General features: G+C 44.3%; 1 protein-coding gene across 7 annotated transcripts in view; it reads right to left on the bottom strand.

Annotated features, from left to right (window-relative positions):
* LOC133512212 (interferon alpha/beta receptor 2-like) overlaps positions 1–17,785 on the bottom strand; it is a 74,985-nt gene that overhangs the window by 24,623 nt on the left and 32,577 nt on the right. For all 7 annotated transcript variants that reach the window (XR_009798128.1, XM_061841609.1, XM_061841604.1 and 4 more), the window contains one exon: positions 883–1,025. Coding sequence is in view for 6 of the 7 variants with exons in the window: in XM_061841609.1 (XP_061697593.1) it covers positions 883–1,025 (143 nt within the window). In the remaining variant the exon portion in view is untranslated. The remainder of the gene's footprint in view (positions 1–882; positions 1,026–17,785) is intronic.

The raw sequence follows: 17,785 nt of genomic DNA, 5'->3' as shown, positions 1-17,785 counted from the left end.
GTCATTAAATTATTGATCAGCGAACTACTAATTTCTGCCTTGTGCCGTTGTTGGGAAACACCCTCACATCCTGGTGGTCCATTCAGTATTAGTTTTAGTAATATATACAATTGTCATAACGGTGAACCGTGAACCACGAAGGGCACTCTCTATAAGCTTAACGTAATGTGGGGCACTGACGCACTCTTAACTGCTCTAAATGAAGAAGACTCTGCATCTTGCACAACTGTGACTCTTATAAGGAATCGTTCCTATTAGCTGAATGCCTCTTGTTCTTTGTTCTTGTTAGTTTGTTTGTTCTCTGTTCTGAATGTTGGATTAATTGGATAAAAACTTCTCATATTTGCTTTCTTGGGTTTTTAATGCTTATGTGATGCAATGCAATCGAGGGGCACATTAGGTGCCATGGAAACTTTGCTATGATGTACTTTAACAATGTGATGCAATTAATTTACATTGGGTGCTGTGGTGAAGACATCACAAAGACTCACATGGACTATTTTTGACCGTTGCTTTGTCACAATTTGCTTTGTGTGATGCGGACCACGCCAAGGAATAAAAAAGTGGAGATGTGATTGCAACAGGTTGGAGATTGTGAAAGAGACACATCCCACGTTCTCCTCGCGAGCCAGAAGTTCCCCTTGTGTTCCTTCCTTGATAATGTTACTTTAAATGTCCTAGGCTGTTTAAACCTGACACTGAATGTCATACGAGGGCACCACCGACTGCCGGAGACAAATTACTTGTGTTGTTACATACGTGGCCATTAAAGCTGATTCTGACATAACGTCTATTGTTCATCGATCCAATGTGTTATTTGTTGTTTCATTTTTGTTCGATACAAAAACTGGATAACATACTTACAATACATACTATACTTACAATTAGTGCTCTTGGGAGAGTTGCTCGAAGTTTGCAAAGCAGACCAGTGTAGTAGAGACAATAAGTCAATGTCATCAGGGTACCAATGCAAAAAATCAGAAGACCAACAGTTGTCCCAAGAAAAACAGGTACTGTGGAAAAATCTGTACACACAAACACACACACACACACACGCACAGGCACATGCAGACACACACACGCACGCACATCAAAATATTAATTCTTGATTGGCTCTGGAATCCCAGTCCATCGACCTGAGGTGTCAAATTCTTTTTTTTTAAGTGAGCCACATCGTAATTACCTCGGTTAACCTCGGAGGCCCATTATGACTGCGAGTGCATATACAGTGAAGAAAATAGGCATTTGAACACTGTGTTTGGAGGGAGATGAATGATGAGTTCCATCCCAAAAACACCATCCCTACTGTGAAGAGGGGTGGCGGTGGTTGCATAATGCTTTGGGGGTGTTTTTCTGCACATGAAAACTGAGGAGTGGCTCCGTAAGAAGCATATCAAGGTTCTGGCGTGACCGAGCCAGTCTCCAGTCCTAAGCCCAATAGAAAATCTTTGGAGGTAATTGAAATTCCCTGTTTCTTAGCGATAGCCCAGAAACCTGTCTGATCTAGAGAAGATCTGTCTTGAGAAGTGGGCCAAAATCCCTCCTGCAGTGTGTGCAAACCTGGTGAACAACTACTGGAAACGTTTGACCTCTGTAATTGCAAAGAAAGCCTACTGTACCAAATATTAACATTGGTTTTCTCAGGTGTTCAAAGATTAATTTGCAGCTGTATCACACAATAAATTGTTAAAAAAAAAAATCATACGTTGTGATTTCTGGATTTTTCTTTATAGCTTCTCTCTCTCTCACAGTGGACATGCACCTACGATGAAAATTTTAGACCCTTCCATGATTTCTAAGTAGGGGAAACTTGCAATATAGCAGGGTGGTCAAATACTTATTTTCTTCACTGTAAATGAACGGTCACCTCATAAATTAACATTTACACAAAAAAATTGATGGATAATTACTTTTGAAATCAAAAGCCACTAAAAAAAAATATTTAACCATTATTCGGTTAAATCTACAGGGAAATTTGGTAATAAAATAATATTTCAACATTCAGTGTTCAGTCAATTTGCAATTCTGATATTTTAACACAGACTATTGTTTTTTACGGCCAAAATATAATGATGTGACGGACTGGATTTGTCTCTGGTCCTTGGGTATTACAGCTGTGCCATCAGATAAGGAGTCTGACAGAACAACCTGGAACAACACTGGTGACTGACAAATGAATGACTTGGGATTAATTTGAAACAACTATAGTTCTAAATTCATTTTCTATGAGAGTGTGGGAAATTATTTTCCATTTTTCACTGACAAAAAGAATAAAACGTAGACATACAGTAAAGAAAATAAGTATCTGAACACCCTGCTATATTGCAAGTTCTCCCACTTAGAAATCATGGAGGGTCTGAAATTTTCATCGTAGGAACAGGTCCACTGTGAGAGAGATAATCTAAAAAGAAAAATCCAGAAATCACAATATATGATTTTTTTTAACGATTTATCTGTGTCATACAGCTGCAAATAAGAATTTGAACATCTGAGAAAACCAATGTTAATATTTGAAAGTGGTCAAACCTTTCCTGTAGTTGTTCACCAGGTTTGCACACACTACAGGAGGGATTATAGCCAACTCCTCTACACAGATCTTCTCTAGATCAGACAGGTTTCTGGGCTGTTGCTGAGAAACACGGAGTTTCAGCTCCCTCCAAAGATTTTCTATTGGGTTTAGGCCTGGAGACTGGCTAGGCCATGCTTGAACCTTGATATTCTTCTTACAGAGCCACTCCTTGGTTTTCCTGGCTGTGTGCTTCGGGTCATTGTCATGTTGAAAGACCCAGTCACGGCCAATATTCAATGCTCTGACTGAGGGAAAGAGGTTGTTCCCTAAAATCTGACAATACATGGCCACGGTCATCCTCTCCTTAATACAGTGCAGTCGTCCTGTCCCATGTGGAGAAAAAACCCAAAAGCATGATGCTACCACCCCCATGCGTCACAGTATGGATGGTGTTCTTGGGATGGAACTCATCATTCGCCTTCCTCCAAACACAGTGAGTTGAATTATGACCAAAAAGTTCAATTTTGGTCTCATCTGACCACAAAACCTACTCCCATGCCTCCTCTGTATCATCCAAATGGTTATCAGCAAACTTAAGACGGGCCTTGACATGTGCTGGTTTAAGCAGGAGAACCTTCCATGCCATGCATGATTTCACATCATGACGTCTTTGCGTATTACCAAGTCACCTTGGATAGGGATGTCCCAGCTCTTTTCAGGTCATTGACCAAGTCCTGTCGTGTAGTCCTGAGCTGATTCCTCACCTTTCTAAAGATCATTGAGACCCCACGAGGTGATAGCTTGCATGGGGCTCCACTCCGATTGAGATTGACCGTCACGTTTCGCCTCTCCATTTTCTAGTACAATTTTGTCTCTGGTGTCTTTGGACAGCTCTTTGGTCTTGGCCTTGTTACAAGTTTGAGTCTTACTGATTGTATGGGGTGGACAGGTGTCTTTGTGCAGCTAATGACCTCACACAGGTGCATCTGATTCAGGATAATACATGGAGTGGAGGTTGATTTTTAAAGGCAGACTAACAGGTCTTTGAGGGTCAGAATTCTAGCTGATAGACAGGAATTCAAATACATCTTTTGCAGCTGTATCACACAAATAAATCATTTAAAAAAATCATATTTTGTGATTTCTGGATTTTACTTTTTAGATTATCTCTCTCACAGTGCACCTACGATGAAAATGTCAGACCCCTCCGTGATTTCTAAGTGGGAGGACTTGCAATATAGCAGGGTGTTCAGATACTTATTTTCTTTACTGTATGTCTACGTTTTATTCTTTTTGTCAGTGAAAAATGGATCACTGTCCTTTTGGAAGATAAATCTCAGTCCCACTCTCAGGTCTTTTGCAGACTCCAACAGGTTTTCTTCCAGAATAGTCCTGTATTTGGCTCCATTCATCTTACCATCAATTTTAACTATCTTCCCTCTCCCTGCTGAAGAAAAGCAGGCCCAAACCATAAGGCTGCCATCATCATGTTTGACAGTAGGGCTGGAGTGTTCAGGGTGATGAGCTGTGTTGCTTTTACGCCAAACATATCTTTTTGCTTTGTGGCCAAAATGTTCGATTTTGGTTTCAACTGACCAGAACCTAACACTAAACCCTACCAGAATGTTTAAAATATGTCAACAGTACAGCAAATATACTTTGCATCCTTGAAACAAAAATTACAACAGTACAAGTGTCTAGTTAAATCACTCATTATAAAACCTCACTTCCACACACTGCTTGTGCTTTGGTAGCACTCTTCTTGAGAGGGGTTGGACTCTTTTCCACTCCAGGTGGTGCTGTTTTGCAAGGAAAAATTGGCAAGAATTTCAGTCCTCCAATGTGCAAAACTGATAGAGACATACCCCAAGCGTCTGGCAGCTGTAATAACAGCAAAAGGTGGTGCTACAAAGTATTAATGCAAGGGGGCCGAATAACATTGCAAGCCCTACTTTTCATGTTATTTGTTAAAAAAGGTTTTAAACATCCAATAAATTTCACTACACTTCATGATTGTGGCCCACTTCTTGTTGGTTCTTGACTAGAGATGTAAGTGGACTTTCGTCAAAATTCCTGAAAGTACAAATGCAAGCACTGAAGGTGTGATGACCTGGTACAGGTATCCGGGGGCATGCTCCCCGGAAAATTTGGGAAAAAATGGATGGCAGTGGTGCATTCTGGCGATATCTGTGAACAAAATCCAGACAAAAATTGAAAACAAAATTTCTGAGTCCTGAGAAAAAAAAAAAAAAATTGGGCAGAAGTTCCCCAAGTGCCAAGCCCAGATTTTTTTGCCCCCCATCCCGCTATCACTGGATAGCACAAAATCGCATTTCTCATTAAAATATGCTTAAAATATCTCAAGACAAATGAATTAAGTGAACTATTCAGTAAAAAGACATCTAAAATTGTCCTTTCCCCCACATTATTCATATTATAGTATAGATATAGAATATATACAAAAATATATCATAGAATTTCTACACTGTACAACAAAACATGTTAAAGAAGTTGATCTGTAGTAATTACTATTAAGGTTTAAGTCCCAAACTTCTTACGTCATGTTGTACTGATACAGTCGACCACATTGCTCACTATCTTAGATATAGATCTAGTAATACTTATAGTATAATGAGTTGCCTTTAATATTTTTAACATTTTTATATATATATATATATGTCAGAAGGAGCTACATTGCGTCTTCGTGGATCTAGAGAATGCCTATGACAGAGTATCAAGAGAGGAACTGTGTTACTGCATGCATAAGTCTGGTGTGGCAGAGAAATATGTTAGAATAGTACAGGACATGTATGATGGCAGCAGAAAAATGGTGAGGTGTGTTGTTGGTGTGTCAGAAGAATTTAAGGTGGAGGTGGGACTGCATCATGGATCAGCTCTGAGCCCCTTCCTGTTTGCAGTCATAATGGATAGGCTGACAGACGAGGTTAGACTGGAATCCCCTTGGACCAGATGTTCGCAGATGATATTGTGATATGCAGTGAAAGCAGTTAGCAGGCGGAGGAACAATTAGAAAGATGGAGACATCCACTGGAAAGGAGAGGAATGAAGATTAGCCGAAGTAAAACAGAATATGTGTGTGTGAATGAGAGGGGCGGAGGGGGAAGAGTGAGGCTACAGGGAGAAGAGATAGCACCGGTGGACAACTTCAAATATTTCGGGTCAACAATCCAGAGCAATGGTGAGTGTTGTAAGGAAGTGAAGAAACGGATCCAAGCAGTTGGAACCGCTGGCGGAAGGTGTCTGGTGTCTTATGTGACAGAAGAGTCTCTGCTAGAATGAAGGGCAAAGTTTATAAAACGGTGGTGAGTCCGGCCATGATGTATGGTTTAGAGACATTGGCACTGAAGAAACAACAGGAAGCAGAACTGGAGGTAGCAGAAATGAAGATGTTGAGGTTCTCGCTCGGAGTGAGCGGGTTGGATGGGATGAGAAATGAGCTCATGAGAGGGACAGCCAAAGTTGGATGTTTTGGAGACAAGGTTAGAGAGAGCAGACTTCAATGGTTTGGACATATACAGAGGCGAGAGAGTGAGTATATTGGTGGAAGGGTGCTGAGGATGGAGCTGCCAGGCAAAAGAGCGAGAGGAAGACCAAAGAGAAGGTTTATGGATGTGGTGAGGGAAGACATGATGGCAGTTGGGGTAAGAGAGGAAGATGCAGGAGATAGGCTACGATGGAAAAAGATGACACGCTGTGGCGACCCCTAACGGGACAAGCCGAAAGGAAAAGAAGAATATATACACACACACACACACACACACATATACAGTCACTCACGTTTGAAAAATGTACGGGTGTGGTCAGGCATGCTCGCAGATAAAGTTGCGGGTGTGATTAGGGATGCCTTACAATAACTTACTGGATTAATATAACATAACTGTAAATTAAAAATAAGACAAACAAATACATAACTAAAATAGGGCGGTGTCAGGTTCACCAATCAGACATTCATTAAACAGGACAAAAAAGGAAGCAAAGACACCAGTTCAAGTCTCGTGAGGAGAGAGGAGCGGAACTGTCTCGTACAATTCACCACTGCACTCTCTGATTATCCTCTCCTCAGCACTTCTATTTATTTAGTTTTAAGACGCCCCTTATTTACATGGATGTTACTAAAAGGAGACGACAAGCAAAACAGTTTGAAACAAGGTGTACATGTTTGTTCATGTGCGTGTGCATGTGTGGAAGATTGCTGAATGTGTGGTCATCATTTCTTTAACAGGCAGCAGTTCTAACAGTTGTGATGATTAGATGTTTTTGTTCTTGCTATCTCCTGCTAGGAGGCTGTCATGTTATCTAGAGTAGAGCAAAGCATTTCTTTATTGGAAGCAGATGTATGATAATTCTGATCACAATTATTCCTACATTTCCCCCCTGTTTATCCTTCATTTGCGACCACGTTTTCTTGAGCAGAGCAAAGCATTCTTCATTGAAGGCAGAGACAGTAACTGAATTGGAGCAGAGCAAAGCATTTCTTCATTCATTCTACCACAGAGTAGATGGGAAGAGGAATGGAGTAGGGGTTATTTAAAGGGAGAGCTGGCTACGAATGTCTTGGAGGTGAAAAGAGTATCAGATCGAGTGATGAGACTAAAATTTGAAATTAAGGGTGTTATGTATAATGTGGTTAGCGGCTATGCCCCACAGGTAGGATGTGACCTAGAGTTGAAAGAGAAATTCTGAGCATCCCAGACAGCGAGAGAGTTGTGATTGGTGCAGATTGTAATGGACATATTGGTAAAGGAAACAGGGGCGATGAAGAAGTGATGGGTAAGTAGGGCATCCAGGAAAGGAACTTTGAGAGACAGATGGTGGTGGACTTTGCAAAAAGGATGGAGATGGCTGTAGTGAACACATATTTCCAGAAGCGCGAGGAACATATAGTGACCTACAAGAGCGGAGGTAGAAGCACGCAGGTGGATTATATTTTGTGCAGACGATGTAATCTGAAGGACGTTACTGACTGTAAAGTAGTGGTAGGGGAGAGTGTAGCTCGACAGCATAGGATGGTAGTGTGTAGGATGACTCTGGTGGTGGGTAGGAACATTAAGAAGACAAAGGTAGAGCAGAGAATCATGTGGTGGAAGCTGAGAAAGGAAGAATGTTGTGCGGCCTTTCGGAAAGAGGTAAGACTGGCTCTCATTGGACAGCAGAAACTCCCGGAAGACTGGACAAGAACAGCCAAGGTAATCAGAGAGACAGGCAGGAGAGTACTTGGTGTGTCTTTTGGTAGGAAAGGGGAGAAGGAGACTTGGTGGTGGAACCCCAAAATACAGGGAGTTATACAAGGAAAGAGATTAGCGAAGAAGAAATGGGACACTGAGAGGACCGAGGAGAGGCCAAAGGAGTACATCGAGATGTGACGTAGACCAAAGGTAGAGGTGGCAAAGGCTAAACAAGAGGCATATGAAGACATGTACACCAGGTTGGACACGAAAGAAGGAGTAAAGGATCTCTACAGGTTGGCCAGACAGAGGGATAGAGATGGGAAGGATGTGCAGCAGGTAAGGGTGATTAAGGATAGAGATGGAAATGTGTTGACTGGTTCCAGTAGTGTGCTAAATAGATGGAAAGAATACTTTGAGAAGTTGATGAATGAAGAAAATGAGAGAGAAGGAAGAGTTGAAGAGGCAAGTGTGAAGGACCAGGAAGTGGCAATGATTACTAAGGGGGAAGTCAGAAAGGCACTACAAAGGATTAGCCGATGTAAAACAGAACATATGTGCGTCAATGAGAAAAGTGGAGGGGGAAGAGTGAGGCTACAGGGAGAAGAGATAGCGAGGGTGGAAGATTTCAAATATTTAGGGTCAACAATCCAGAGCAATGGTGAGTTTGATAAGGAAGTGAAGAAACGGGTCCAAGCAGGTTGGAACAGCTGGCGAAAGGTGTCTGGTGTGTTATGTGACAAAAGAGTCTCTGCTAAGACGAAGGGCAAAGTTTACAAAACAGTGGTGAGGCCGGCCAGGATGTACGGATTAGAGACGGTGGCACTGAAGAAACAACAGGAAGCAGAACTGGAGGTGGCAGAAATGAAGATGTTGAGGTTCTCGCTCAGAGTGAGCAGGTTGGATAGGATTAGAAATGAGCTAACTAGAGGAACAGCCAAAGTTGGATGTTATGGAGACAAGGTTCGAGAGAGCAGACGTCAGTGGTTTGGACATGTCCAGAGGCAAGAGAGTGCGTATATTGGTAGAAGGGTGCTGAGGATGGAGCTGCCAGGTGAGAGGAAGATCAAAGAGAAGGTTTATGGATATGGTGAGGGAAGACATGAGGGCAGTTGGGGTAAGAGAGGAAGATGCAGGAGATAGGCTAAGATGGCAAAAGATGACACGCTGTGGCGACCCCTAACCGGACAAGCCGAAAGGAAAAGAAGAAGAAGAAAGCATTTCTTCATTGCAGACAGAAACAGTAACTGAATGGGAGCAGAGCAAGGCATTTCTTCATTGCAGTCAGAAGCAGTTACTTAATACTATTTACAATTATTTCTACATTATCCTCCTGTTTATCATACATTTTCTCAAATCCTTAAATCATCCAATAGGTCACCCTTTCGGCTTACACTCGGAGGAAAATATAGCACTAATTACTTGTAATCTTCTGGATAAGAGAAGAGGTCTGGAAGAGAAGTCATAACGTCATCATCGTGGTCAACAATATCACTGTCATTCCTCTGTTGTGCCAATAGTGGATATATTTCTGCCAATTTTGAATTTGTCGGAGCAATCGCAGTGGTTATAAGTTGGTTAAGTGATGCCTTTATGCAGGGAATACAACAACATCCACACAATGCAAGAACTGCAAACAGCGATAGAAACTAGGACAGAGAACACCAAATTTTTAGATTTGCCAAACTTATTATTTTTTTTTTTTCCCCACCACTCAGACCTGCCTGATGTGTTTACACCAGAGTGGTCCTTCATCTTGTGGTTCAGGGTGCGGAGGCCTTGAATGGCCCTTGTGTGTGACCCATCAGGTGCTGTGATATTTGGAATAAACAACACTGGTCACTGAACATTGAGGAGTCACCACCCTTCTCGGCCAGGAGCATGTCGACCGCTATGCGGTCATCATTTCTTTAACAGGCAGCAGTTCTAACAGTTCTAATGATTAGATGTTTTTGTTCTTGCTATCTCCTGCTAGGAGGCTGCCACGTTATCTCGACCAGAGCAAAGCATTTCTTTATTGGAAGCATATGTATGATAATTATGATCACAATTATTCCTACAGGCGGCATGGTGAATCAGATGGTAAAGCGTTGGCCTCACAGTTCTGAGGTCCCTGGTTCAATCCCAGACCCCCCTGTGTGGAGTTTGCATGTTCTCCCCGTGCCTGTGGGTTTCCTCCAGGGCCTCCGGTTTCCTCCCACATTCCAAAAATATGCAACATTAATTGGACACTCTAAATTGCCCCTAGGTGTGATTGTGAGTGTGGCTGTTTGTCTCAATGTGCCCTGCAATTGGCTGGCAACCAGTTCAGGGTGTACCCCGCCTCCTGCCCATTGACAGCTGGGATAGGCTCCAGCACTCCCCCCGACCCTCGTGAGGATAAGCAGTGAAGAAAATGGATGGATGGATAACTAAAATAGAAAATTAAAATTTCAAACTCAGAAATGCTAATTTCCAATTTCAACTGATATTATATATCTGAAGAAAAGTTAAATGCACTGCCCTGTCAAGGAATAAACATGGTCTATACTCGCAATGTTTTGAAAATGCTGAAAGTTTAGTTCAACATCATCAGCGTTTGTGGCAACAAGCTAGCGATACGTTGCAACAAACATTCCTGTTGCCAGTCGTGATGTGTGTGTGTGTGTGGGGGGGGGGGGGCATGAATCGCAGGACAACAGTAAATAAGAGGCCAGCTTGCTAGATTGCTCCTTTATGTGCGTGCATGCGATGTAATGGCCGCACCTGACTCAAGCGACGAGGTGGATGATCGTCTTTACGTTTTTTAATTTTTAATTTTTTTTTTTACGCCATCACACTGCCTCGCAATCGACGCAATGAGCACTCCTGGTGTAATTGAATTTTCTTTGACGTGGCTCATGATGTTGATGACTTTCGACGTAAATGCGCTCGCATTACGTGAAGCGGCTCTGAACATGCGCTTTCAGCCTAACTTCCGGACATGCTCAGTACGGTTACCTTGCATTTACTCTTTCCAGGTGAATACCGGTTGACTTGGAGCAGGCTTGTTTAGTTAACGTTTATGAAATAAACACGTCAATTAATGTCAAGACTACTCAAAATAAGGGACGTCTTGAGAGAATGCGAGGCCCCATTAGCTCAGTGCTTAGAGCACTTGTTTGGTAAACCAGGGGTTGTGGGTTCATATCCCACTGGGGCCTCCACTCCCTGAGAAGGGTTGCGTCAGGAAGGGCATCCGGCATAAAAATTGTGCCAAACATATGTGCGTTCATCTGAGATGACACGCTGTGGCGACGCCGAAAGAAACTTACTTACTTTTACTTGAGAGAATGCGAGGTGAGGGGCGTTACTGTTGCTCGTGAAAGCAAAACAACAAACTCAAACGCATGTTCGTTCAATGTTGTCAACTAATATCCGGATTAATTTTTGGAAATTTTTCCTCAATTTTCCGGAGGAATTTTCATGAAAACTTGAAAATCCGGAATTCTGGGAAAATCCGGAAGACAGGACTGAACTAGGGATCGCAAACGGTTACAATTAATCGGTTATAACCAGTTTTCGATTGTTTAAAACCGAAACCGTAATCGGACTTTCAAAATTGGTTAAAATTTACAGTGCCGGGAAAAAATCGATGCAGGCACGTGTAGAACATCCAAACTCCACACAGGCAGGTCCGGGATCAAACCTGCGACCTCAGAACTGTGTGGCCAACACTTTACAGCTGAACCACCGTGAGGACACTGGTTCGATCCCGGCCCCACCAGTGGGGAGTTTGAATGTTCTCCTCACGATTTCGTGGGTTTTCTCCGGGCACTCCGGTTTCCTCCCACATTCCAAAAACATGCAACATTGGTCACTAAATTGCCCTTACGTGTGATTGTGAGTGCTGCTCTGTGTGCCCTGCCATCAGCTGGCAACCAGTTCAGGGTGTACCCTGCCTCCTGCCTGTTGACAGCTGGTATAGGGTCCAGCACTCCTGCCACTCCTTGTGAGGATAAGCATCTGAGACAATGGATTGATTTTCCTGTTTTTATAGTTGAGAATGGTCAAATCCTTTGCTGGAATAAAATTTGTATTTTTTGCCAAGACATATGCTGCTGTAACTCAACCATGTCGACGGTGTTCAAAGTTTTCAGGACACAAAAGATGACAAACATACCTCTGCAACTTGTCTAAACAAAAGCTTCTCAGTTTTGGTTCTTTCTCTGGGGGGGCCTCTGAGCTTGTTGCACCTTGTCCAGGTTCAGTGGTTGATCCAAGTTCTGGTTTGGTCCCTTATGCAACACTGATCTGTTCAGGTGTCGGAACTGGATGTATGGTAGGGACTGATCCAGGTTTTAGCATTATTTTACATTTAAAACCCATCTCAGACATGAGGCCTCCAGTAAAAGAGTCTGGGGTGAAATGTTCATGTTTATGACAGATTGCTGACTGGGTTTGGAAAAATTTGCCCTCTTCATTTGCACAAAGCCAGACTTATGCCTGAATATTGTATTTGTTTTGGACAATCCGTGATGATCACAGAAGTCCAATAACAGAACACCACTCTGGTTCTGATCAAGGGTGGGGGTTCTTCCCAATCATGCACTCCCTCACTGTTTTTGCCCACGTAAGCTTTGAAGTACCCCACCAGAATGATGGAGTCCCCAGAGGGAGTGCTGTCCAGCACTACCTCTAAGGACTCAAAAGAGGGTTAGGACTCTGAACTGTTTGATGCATGGGCACAAACAACAATCAGGACCCATCCCCCCAGCGGAGGTTACCCTCTCATCCACCGGGGTGAACCCCAATTTACAGGCTCCGAGCCAGGGGCAATAACTATACCCACACCTTCTCGACGCATCTTAAGAGGACTGGTAGCAAAGCCCAGGCAGTGCATAGAGGCGAGCCAGATTAAACCTAAATCTCGACCTCACACACACCAGCTCGGGCTCCACCCTTTCCAGAAAAGTGACATTCCATGTCCCGAGAGCCGGTTTCTGTCGCCTGGGATCTGATCGCCAAGGTTTCTGCCTTTGGTTCCTATTGCACTCTTTCTCTAGAGTAATTTTAGTTGGTCATCCACTCCTTGGAAGGTTTGTCACGATTCCCAGTTTTCTGTATTTCAGGATAATGGCTCGGACAGTGGTTCGCCGGAACCCAAAAGCCTTGGAAATGGTTTTGTAACCTTTTCCAGACTAATGAGTTTCAATGGCTATTTTCCTCATTTCTTATTGAATTTCTTTGGATCGTGGTATGATGCATTAGTCCTTGCAAAATATTCACATTAGACCTACACATAGCTGGCCAGGAATGCTCATTTCCTACCACCGCTGAAAGGTATGAAATTAAATCATACAAGAAAACATTGGGACCCCAAACGTTAATTGTTGGTGATGGAGCTGTCAAGGATGTGAAACGATTTTGCAGTGAGAAACACATCAAAGTACTGTTTAACCAAGGACACTATGTCTGATATCGCTCAAAAATATCCTGGAAATTCTCACTAATCAGCATCAAACTGTAAAAACTGACGGATAGGGAGAAAACTATTGTCAATGTAGGACTCCAGGCCACACTATGCCAATATCCTCGTCCTATCTGCCCTCACCAGAAACAACTGCCCACTAAGATGCAACAGGGCCCTCATTCACCAATGAACAATTTTAACTGTGAATATGATTTATATATGTAGGGTCTTTTCCAGAATAACTCAGACACTTTTGGAGCTATGGCATCTTTCCCCCCTGTAATTACAAGGGACAGAAAGTTCATCATAGAGATATACTGGATGCTTTTAGGTATTTTAAATAACTGCTTTTCAGTTAGAGGTGAAGCGGCACAGTGGAGCAGGTGGAAAGCGTTGGCCTCACAGTTCTGAAGACCCGGGTTCAATCCCAGCCTGTTACTGCTTGGGATTCCTCCGGGCAGTCCGGTTTCCTCCCACATCCCAAAAACATGCAACATTAATTGGACACGAAAAAAATCTAACCTGAATTAAAGTATAACACACACCTATTCAGTTTGTGGCATTTTGGAATGTGATTCAATGAATGAGGGATGACTCGCTGCTACATCCAATGGCACAATTGACATCACGTACTGTAAAAAAGGAAAAGGAGTCACCAGTGGGTTATTTTTGTCGGATTTTTATTGAACACTTCAGCAGCGCACTGAACTCTCTCCAACAATGAGCTGCTGCTCAGCAACAAACTCTCCTGCCTAGATTACCTTACACCCGCCCCCCACTCTTCAAGGGGTACACTCATAATTAAAGATGTTACAGTCCATTAATGGTTTTACAATGACAGCGTCCTTATGCGCCACCCACAGATAATGTGTCCCGATGATCCTAGGAGCTAAATTGTCTGGGGCCTCATGCCCCTGGTTGGGTCACCCATGCCAAAGAAGGTCCTAGGTGAGGGACCAGACAAAGCACAACTCCAAAACTCCCTATGATGACTACAAAAATTGGATCTTGGTTTTCCTTCCCCGGACGCAGGTCACCGGGGCCCCCCTCTGGAAGCAGGCCTGGATGTAGGGCTCGAAGGCGAGCGCCTGGTGGCCGGGCCTGCACCCATCGAGCTCGGCCGGGCCCAGCCCAAAAGGGTAACATGGGTACCCCTTCCCATGGGCTCACCACCTGTGAGAGGGGCCATAGGGGTCGGGTGCAATGTGAGCTGGGCAGTGCCCAAAGGCGGGGACCTTGGAAATCCGATCCCCAGCTACAGAAACTAGCTCTACGGACAGGGAATGTCACCTCTTTGGCAGGGAAGGAGCCCGAGTTGATGCGCGAGATCCAGAAGTTCTGACTAGATATAGTCGGATTCGCCTCTACGCACCACTTGGGCTCTGACATCACTCCTCTTGAAAGGGGTTGGACTCTGGTCCACTCTGGAGTTGCCCACAGGAAGAGACGCCGAGCAGGTGTGGGTATATTTATTGCCCCCCCGGCTCGGGGCCTGTACGTTGGGGTTTAGCGCAGTGGAAGAGACGGTAGCCTCCCTCCGACTGCAGGTAGGGGGACGGGTCCTGACTCTTGTTTGTGCTTATGCACCATACACCAGTGCAGAGTACACACCCTTTTTGGAGTCCTTAGAGGGAATGCTGAAGAGCGCCCCCTCTGGCGACACCACCATTCTGCTGGGGGACTTCAATGCCCACATGGGCAATGACAGTGAGACCTGGAAGGGCGTGATTGGGAAGAACGCCCCCCCCCGATCAGAACTCGAGTGGTGTTCTGTTACTGGACTTCTGTGCTCATCACGGATGGTCCATAACAAACACAATGTTCAAGGATAAGGGTGTTCACATGTCAACTTGGCACCAGGACACCCTAGGTCGCAGTGCGACTTTATGGTGGTGTCATCGGACTTGTGACCGCATGTCTTGGACACTTGGGTGAAGAGAGGGGCGGAGCTGTCAACTGATCACCACCTGGTGGTGAGTTAGCTCCGATGGTGGGGGAAGATACTAGTCCAACGTGGCAGGCCCAAAGGTATTGTGAGAGTCTGCTGGGAACAGCTGGCAGATTCCCCTGTCAGAAGGAATTTCAACTCCCACCGAAAGAATTTTGCTCACGTCTCAGAGGAGGTGGGGGACATAGAATCCGAGTGGACAATGTTCCAGAGCTGTGGCTGTAAGGTGGAACACGTTGGTGGACACCTACAGTGAGGAACGCTGTCAGGCTGAAGAAGGACTCCTATGTGGCATTTCTGGCCCGTGGGACTCCCAAGGCAGCTGATAGGTATCGGCTCGCCAAGCGGAATGCAGCTTCGGTGGTCACTGAGGCAAAAACCCAGGCATGGGAGGAGTTTGGTGAGGCCATGAAGAACAGCTTCAGGACGGCTTCGAGGAAATTCTCGACTGTGTCCCTCGGGGAGTCCTTTGGGGGGTTCTTCAGGAGTATGGGGTACCGTCGAGTCGGACTCGTTTCCGGTCAGAGTTGGACTCCGCCAAGGCTGCCATTTGTCAACGATTTTGTTCATACTTTTTATGGACAGAATTTCTAGGCGCAGCCGAAGCGTAGATGGTGTCCGGTTTGGTGGCCTCAGCATCGCATCTCTGCTCTTTGCAGAAGATGTGGTTCTGTTGGCTTCATTAAGCCGTGATCTCCAGCTCTCACTGGGGTGATTCGCAGCAGAGTGTGAAGTGGCTGGCATGAGAATCAGCACCTCCAAATCCAAGACTATGGTCCTCAGTCGGAAAATGGCCTCCTACAGGTCGGGGAGGAGATCTTTCCTCAAGTGGAGGAGTTTAAGTATCTTGGGGTCTTGTTCACGAGTGAGTGAAGAATGGAGCGGGAGATCGACAGACAGATTGGTGCAGCCTCTGCAGTGATGTATCGGTTCGTTGCGGTGAAGAGAGATCTAAGTTGAAAGGCGAAGCTCTCAATTTACCAGTCCATCTACGTTGCTACCCTCACCTATGGGCATGAGCTGTGGGTCTTGACCGAAAGAACAAGATCCCAGATACAAGCGGCCGAAATTAGTTTGCTCCACAGGGTGTCTGGGCTCTCCCTTAGAGATAGGGTGAGAAGCTCGGTCATGTGGGAGGGGCTCAATGTCGAGCTGCTTATCCTCCGCATTTAGAGGAGCCAGATGAGGTGGCTGGGGCATAAGATTCGGATGCCTCCAGGACGCCTCCGTGGTGAGCTGTTCCGGGTGTGTCCCACCGGAAAGAGACCCCGAGGACGACCCAGGACATCCTGACTGGCTTGGGAACGCTTCGGGATCCCTCCGGAAGAGCTGGAAGATGTGGCTGGGGAAAGTGAAGTCTGGGTATCCCTGCTGAAGCTACTTCCCCCGTGACCCGAACCAGAAAAGTGGTAGATAATGGATGGATGGATATCATTGTGAATTAAAAACAGTGAATCAAATTGGAAGTGACCTTTAAAATTTGAAGTTCATACTTGGCTTGGTTTGGTTAGCAATGTATTTTTTGTGTAGTTAAAAGAACAGGTTTGGAAACATTTTCATTGTACGTTTGCAAAAACAAACAATTGTTCTTAAATGTGTTCTAATGTGATTGTAAATGTAATCAGAATTTTATCATGAGCTATGTAAATTCAATGGAGAACGCTGATCTGATCACAGCGCACACGTCTTATGTTGCTCAAAGTGCTCAAAGGGAGTGCTCACCGGCTTCGTGTGTTTGCTCAGACATAAAAAATTTAGAGGGAATGTTCACAGGGGTGGGTGATTGGTGCCTTGCCAGTGTCCTCAGGAGGTGGGGCTTCACTCTATGTTGGGATAGAAGCGGGATAGTGGAGGACTAGCAGGGACGGTGGGGGCAAAGTCTCTCGGACAAGTCTGTGACAGGCAGGTATCAATGGTAACAAGAAAATACCAAGTCACAACAAAGCGAGGGATACTGTAATTGGATACCATGTTGTATCGAGGGAAGCAGCCATATCTCCTTAAAAACATTACGTTATCCTGTTGGCGGTTTACAATCACCGTTGGTCCATTTTGTTTCTTACAGCTGTTCTCAGAACAGCATGCTGTCCCATTACTGTGATGGACTCATTGAGGTGAAATGCAGGCAGGGCCCTCTAACTTAGTCTCTAATCAACAATTGTGTCCAAATAAATACTTTTAGGAAATCTTTACTTTACTTGGTCACAATCTGTATTTGTCCATGCATTTTAACTGTAAAAACAATCATTTCTCTGTCCAAATTTGATCAGTTTCATTTTTTTCCCCTTTATAAATCAATCTTTTTTTTTAAATTACCATTTTTTTAATTATCAACTAATGCAAGAGTTGAAAATAGGTTGTCCTCTCTTTTATACAATGTTTAATAACTCATAAATATGATGGGTTTTTTTCTGAAAAATAAGCTTTGGCAATGCGAAGATGCCGTCCGACAGTGACAGTGAAATTTGACTCATCATAAACCACTTCGTGCATTGTTTGCTTTGTCACTTTAGCAATGTTTAATTCAACAACAGAGACAAAACAGTTTATTATACAGTCACTCACATTTGACAAGCGCAATCGCGCTCAGGTGCTTTCGCAAATCTGCACAGTCGAGCACGAAAAATCACGTGCGTAAAATTTGTTACGAGTAGAGACACATAGACATTCTCAGCACACATGAAAACCAATCCAGCGCAGTGAACTATAGC

This window comes from Syngnathoides biaculeatus, chromosome 14, assembly GCF_019802595.1.
Source record: "Syngnathoides biaculeatus isolate LvHL_M chromosome 14, ASM1980259v1, whole genome shotgun sequence".
Taxonomy (NCBI): Eukaryota; Metazoa; Chordata; class Actinopteri; order Syngnathiformes; family Syngnathidae; genus Syngnathoides; species Syngnathoides biaculeatus.
The sequence above is the reverse complement of the archived record's forward strand: the minus strand, read 5'-3'. Positions and strand labels throughout refer to the sequence as shown.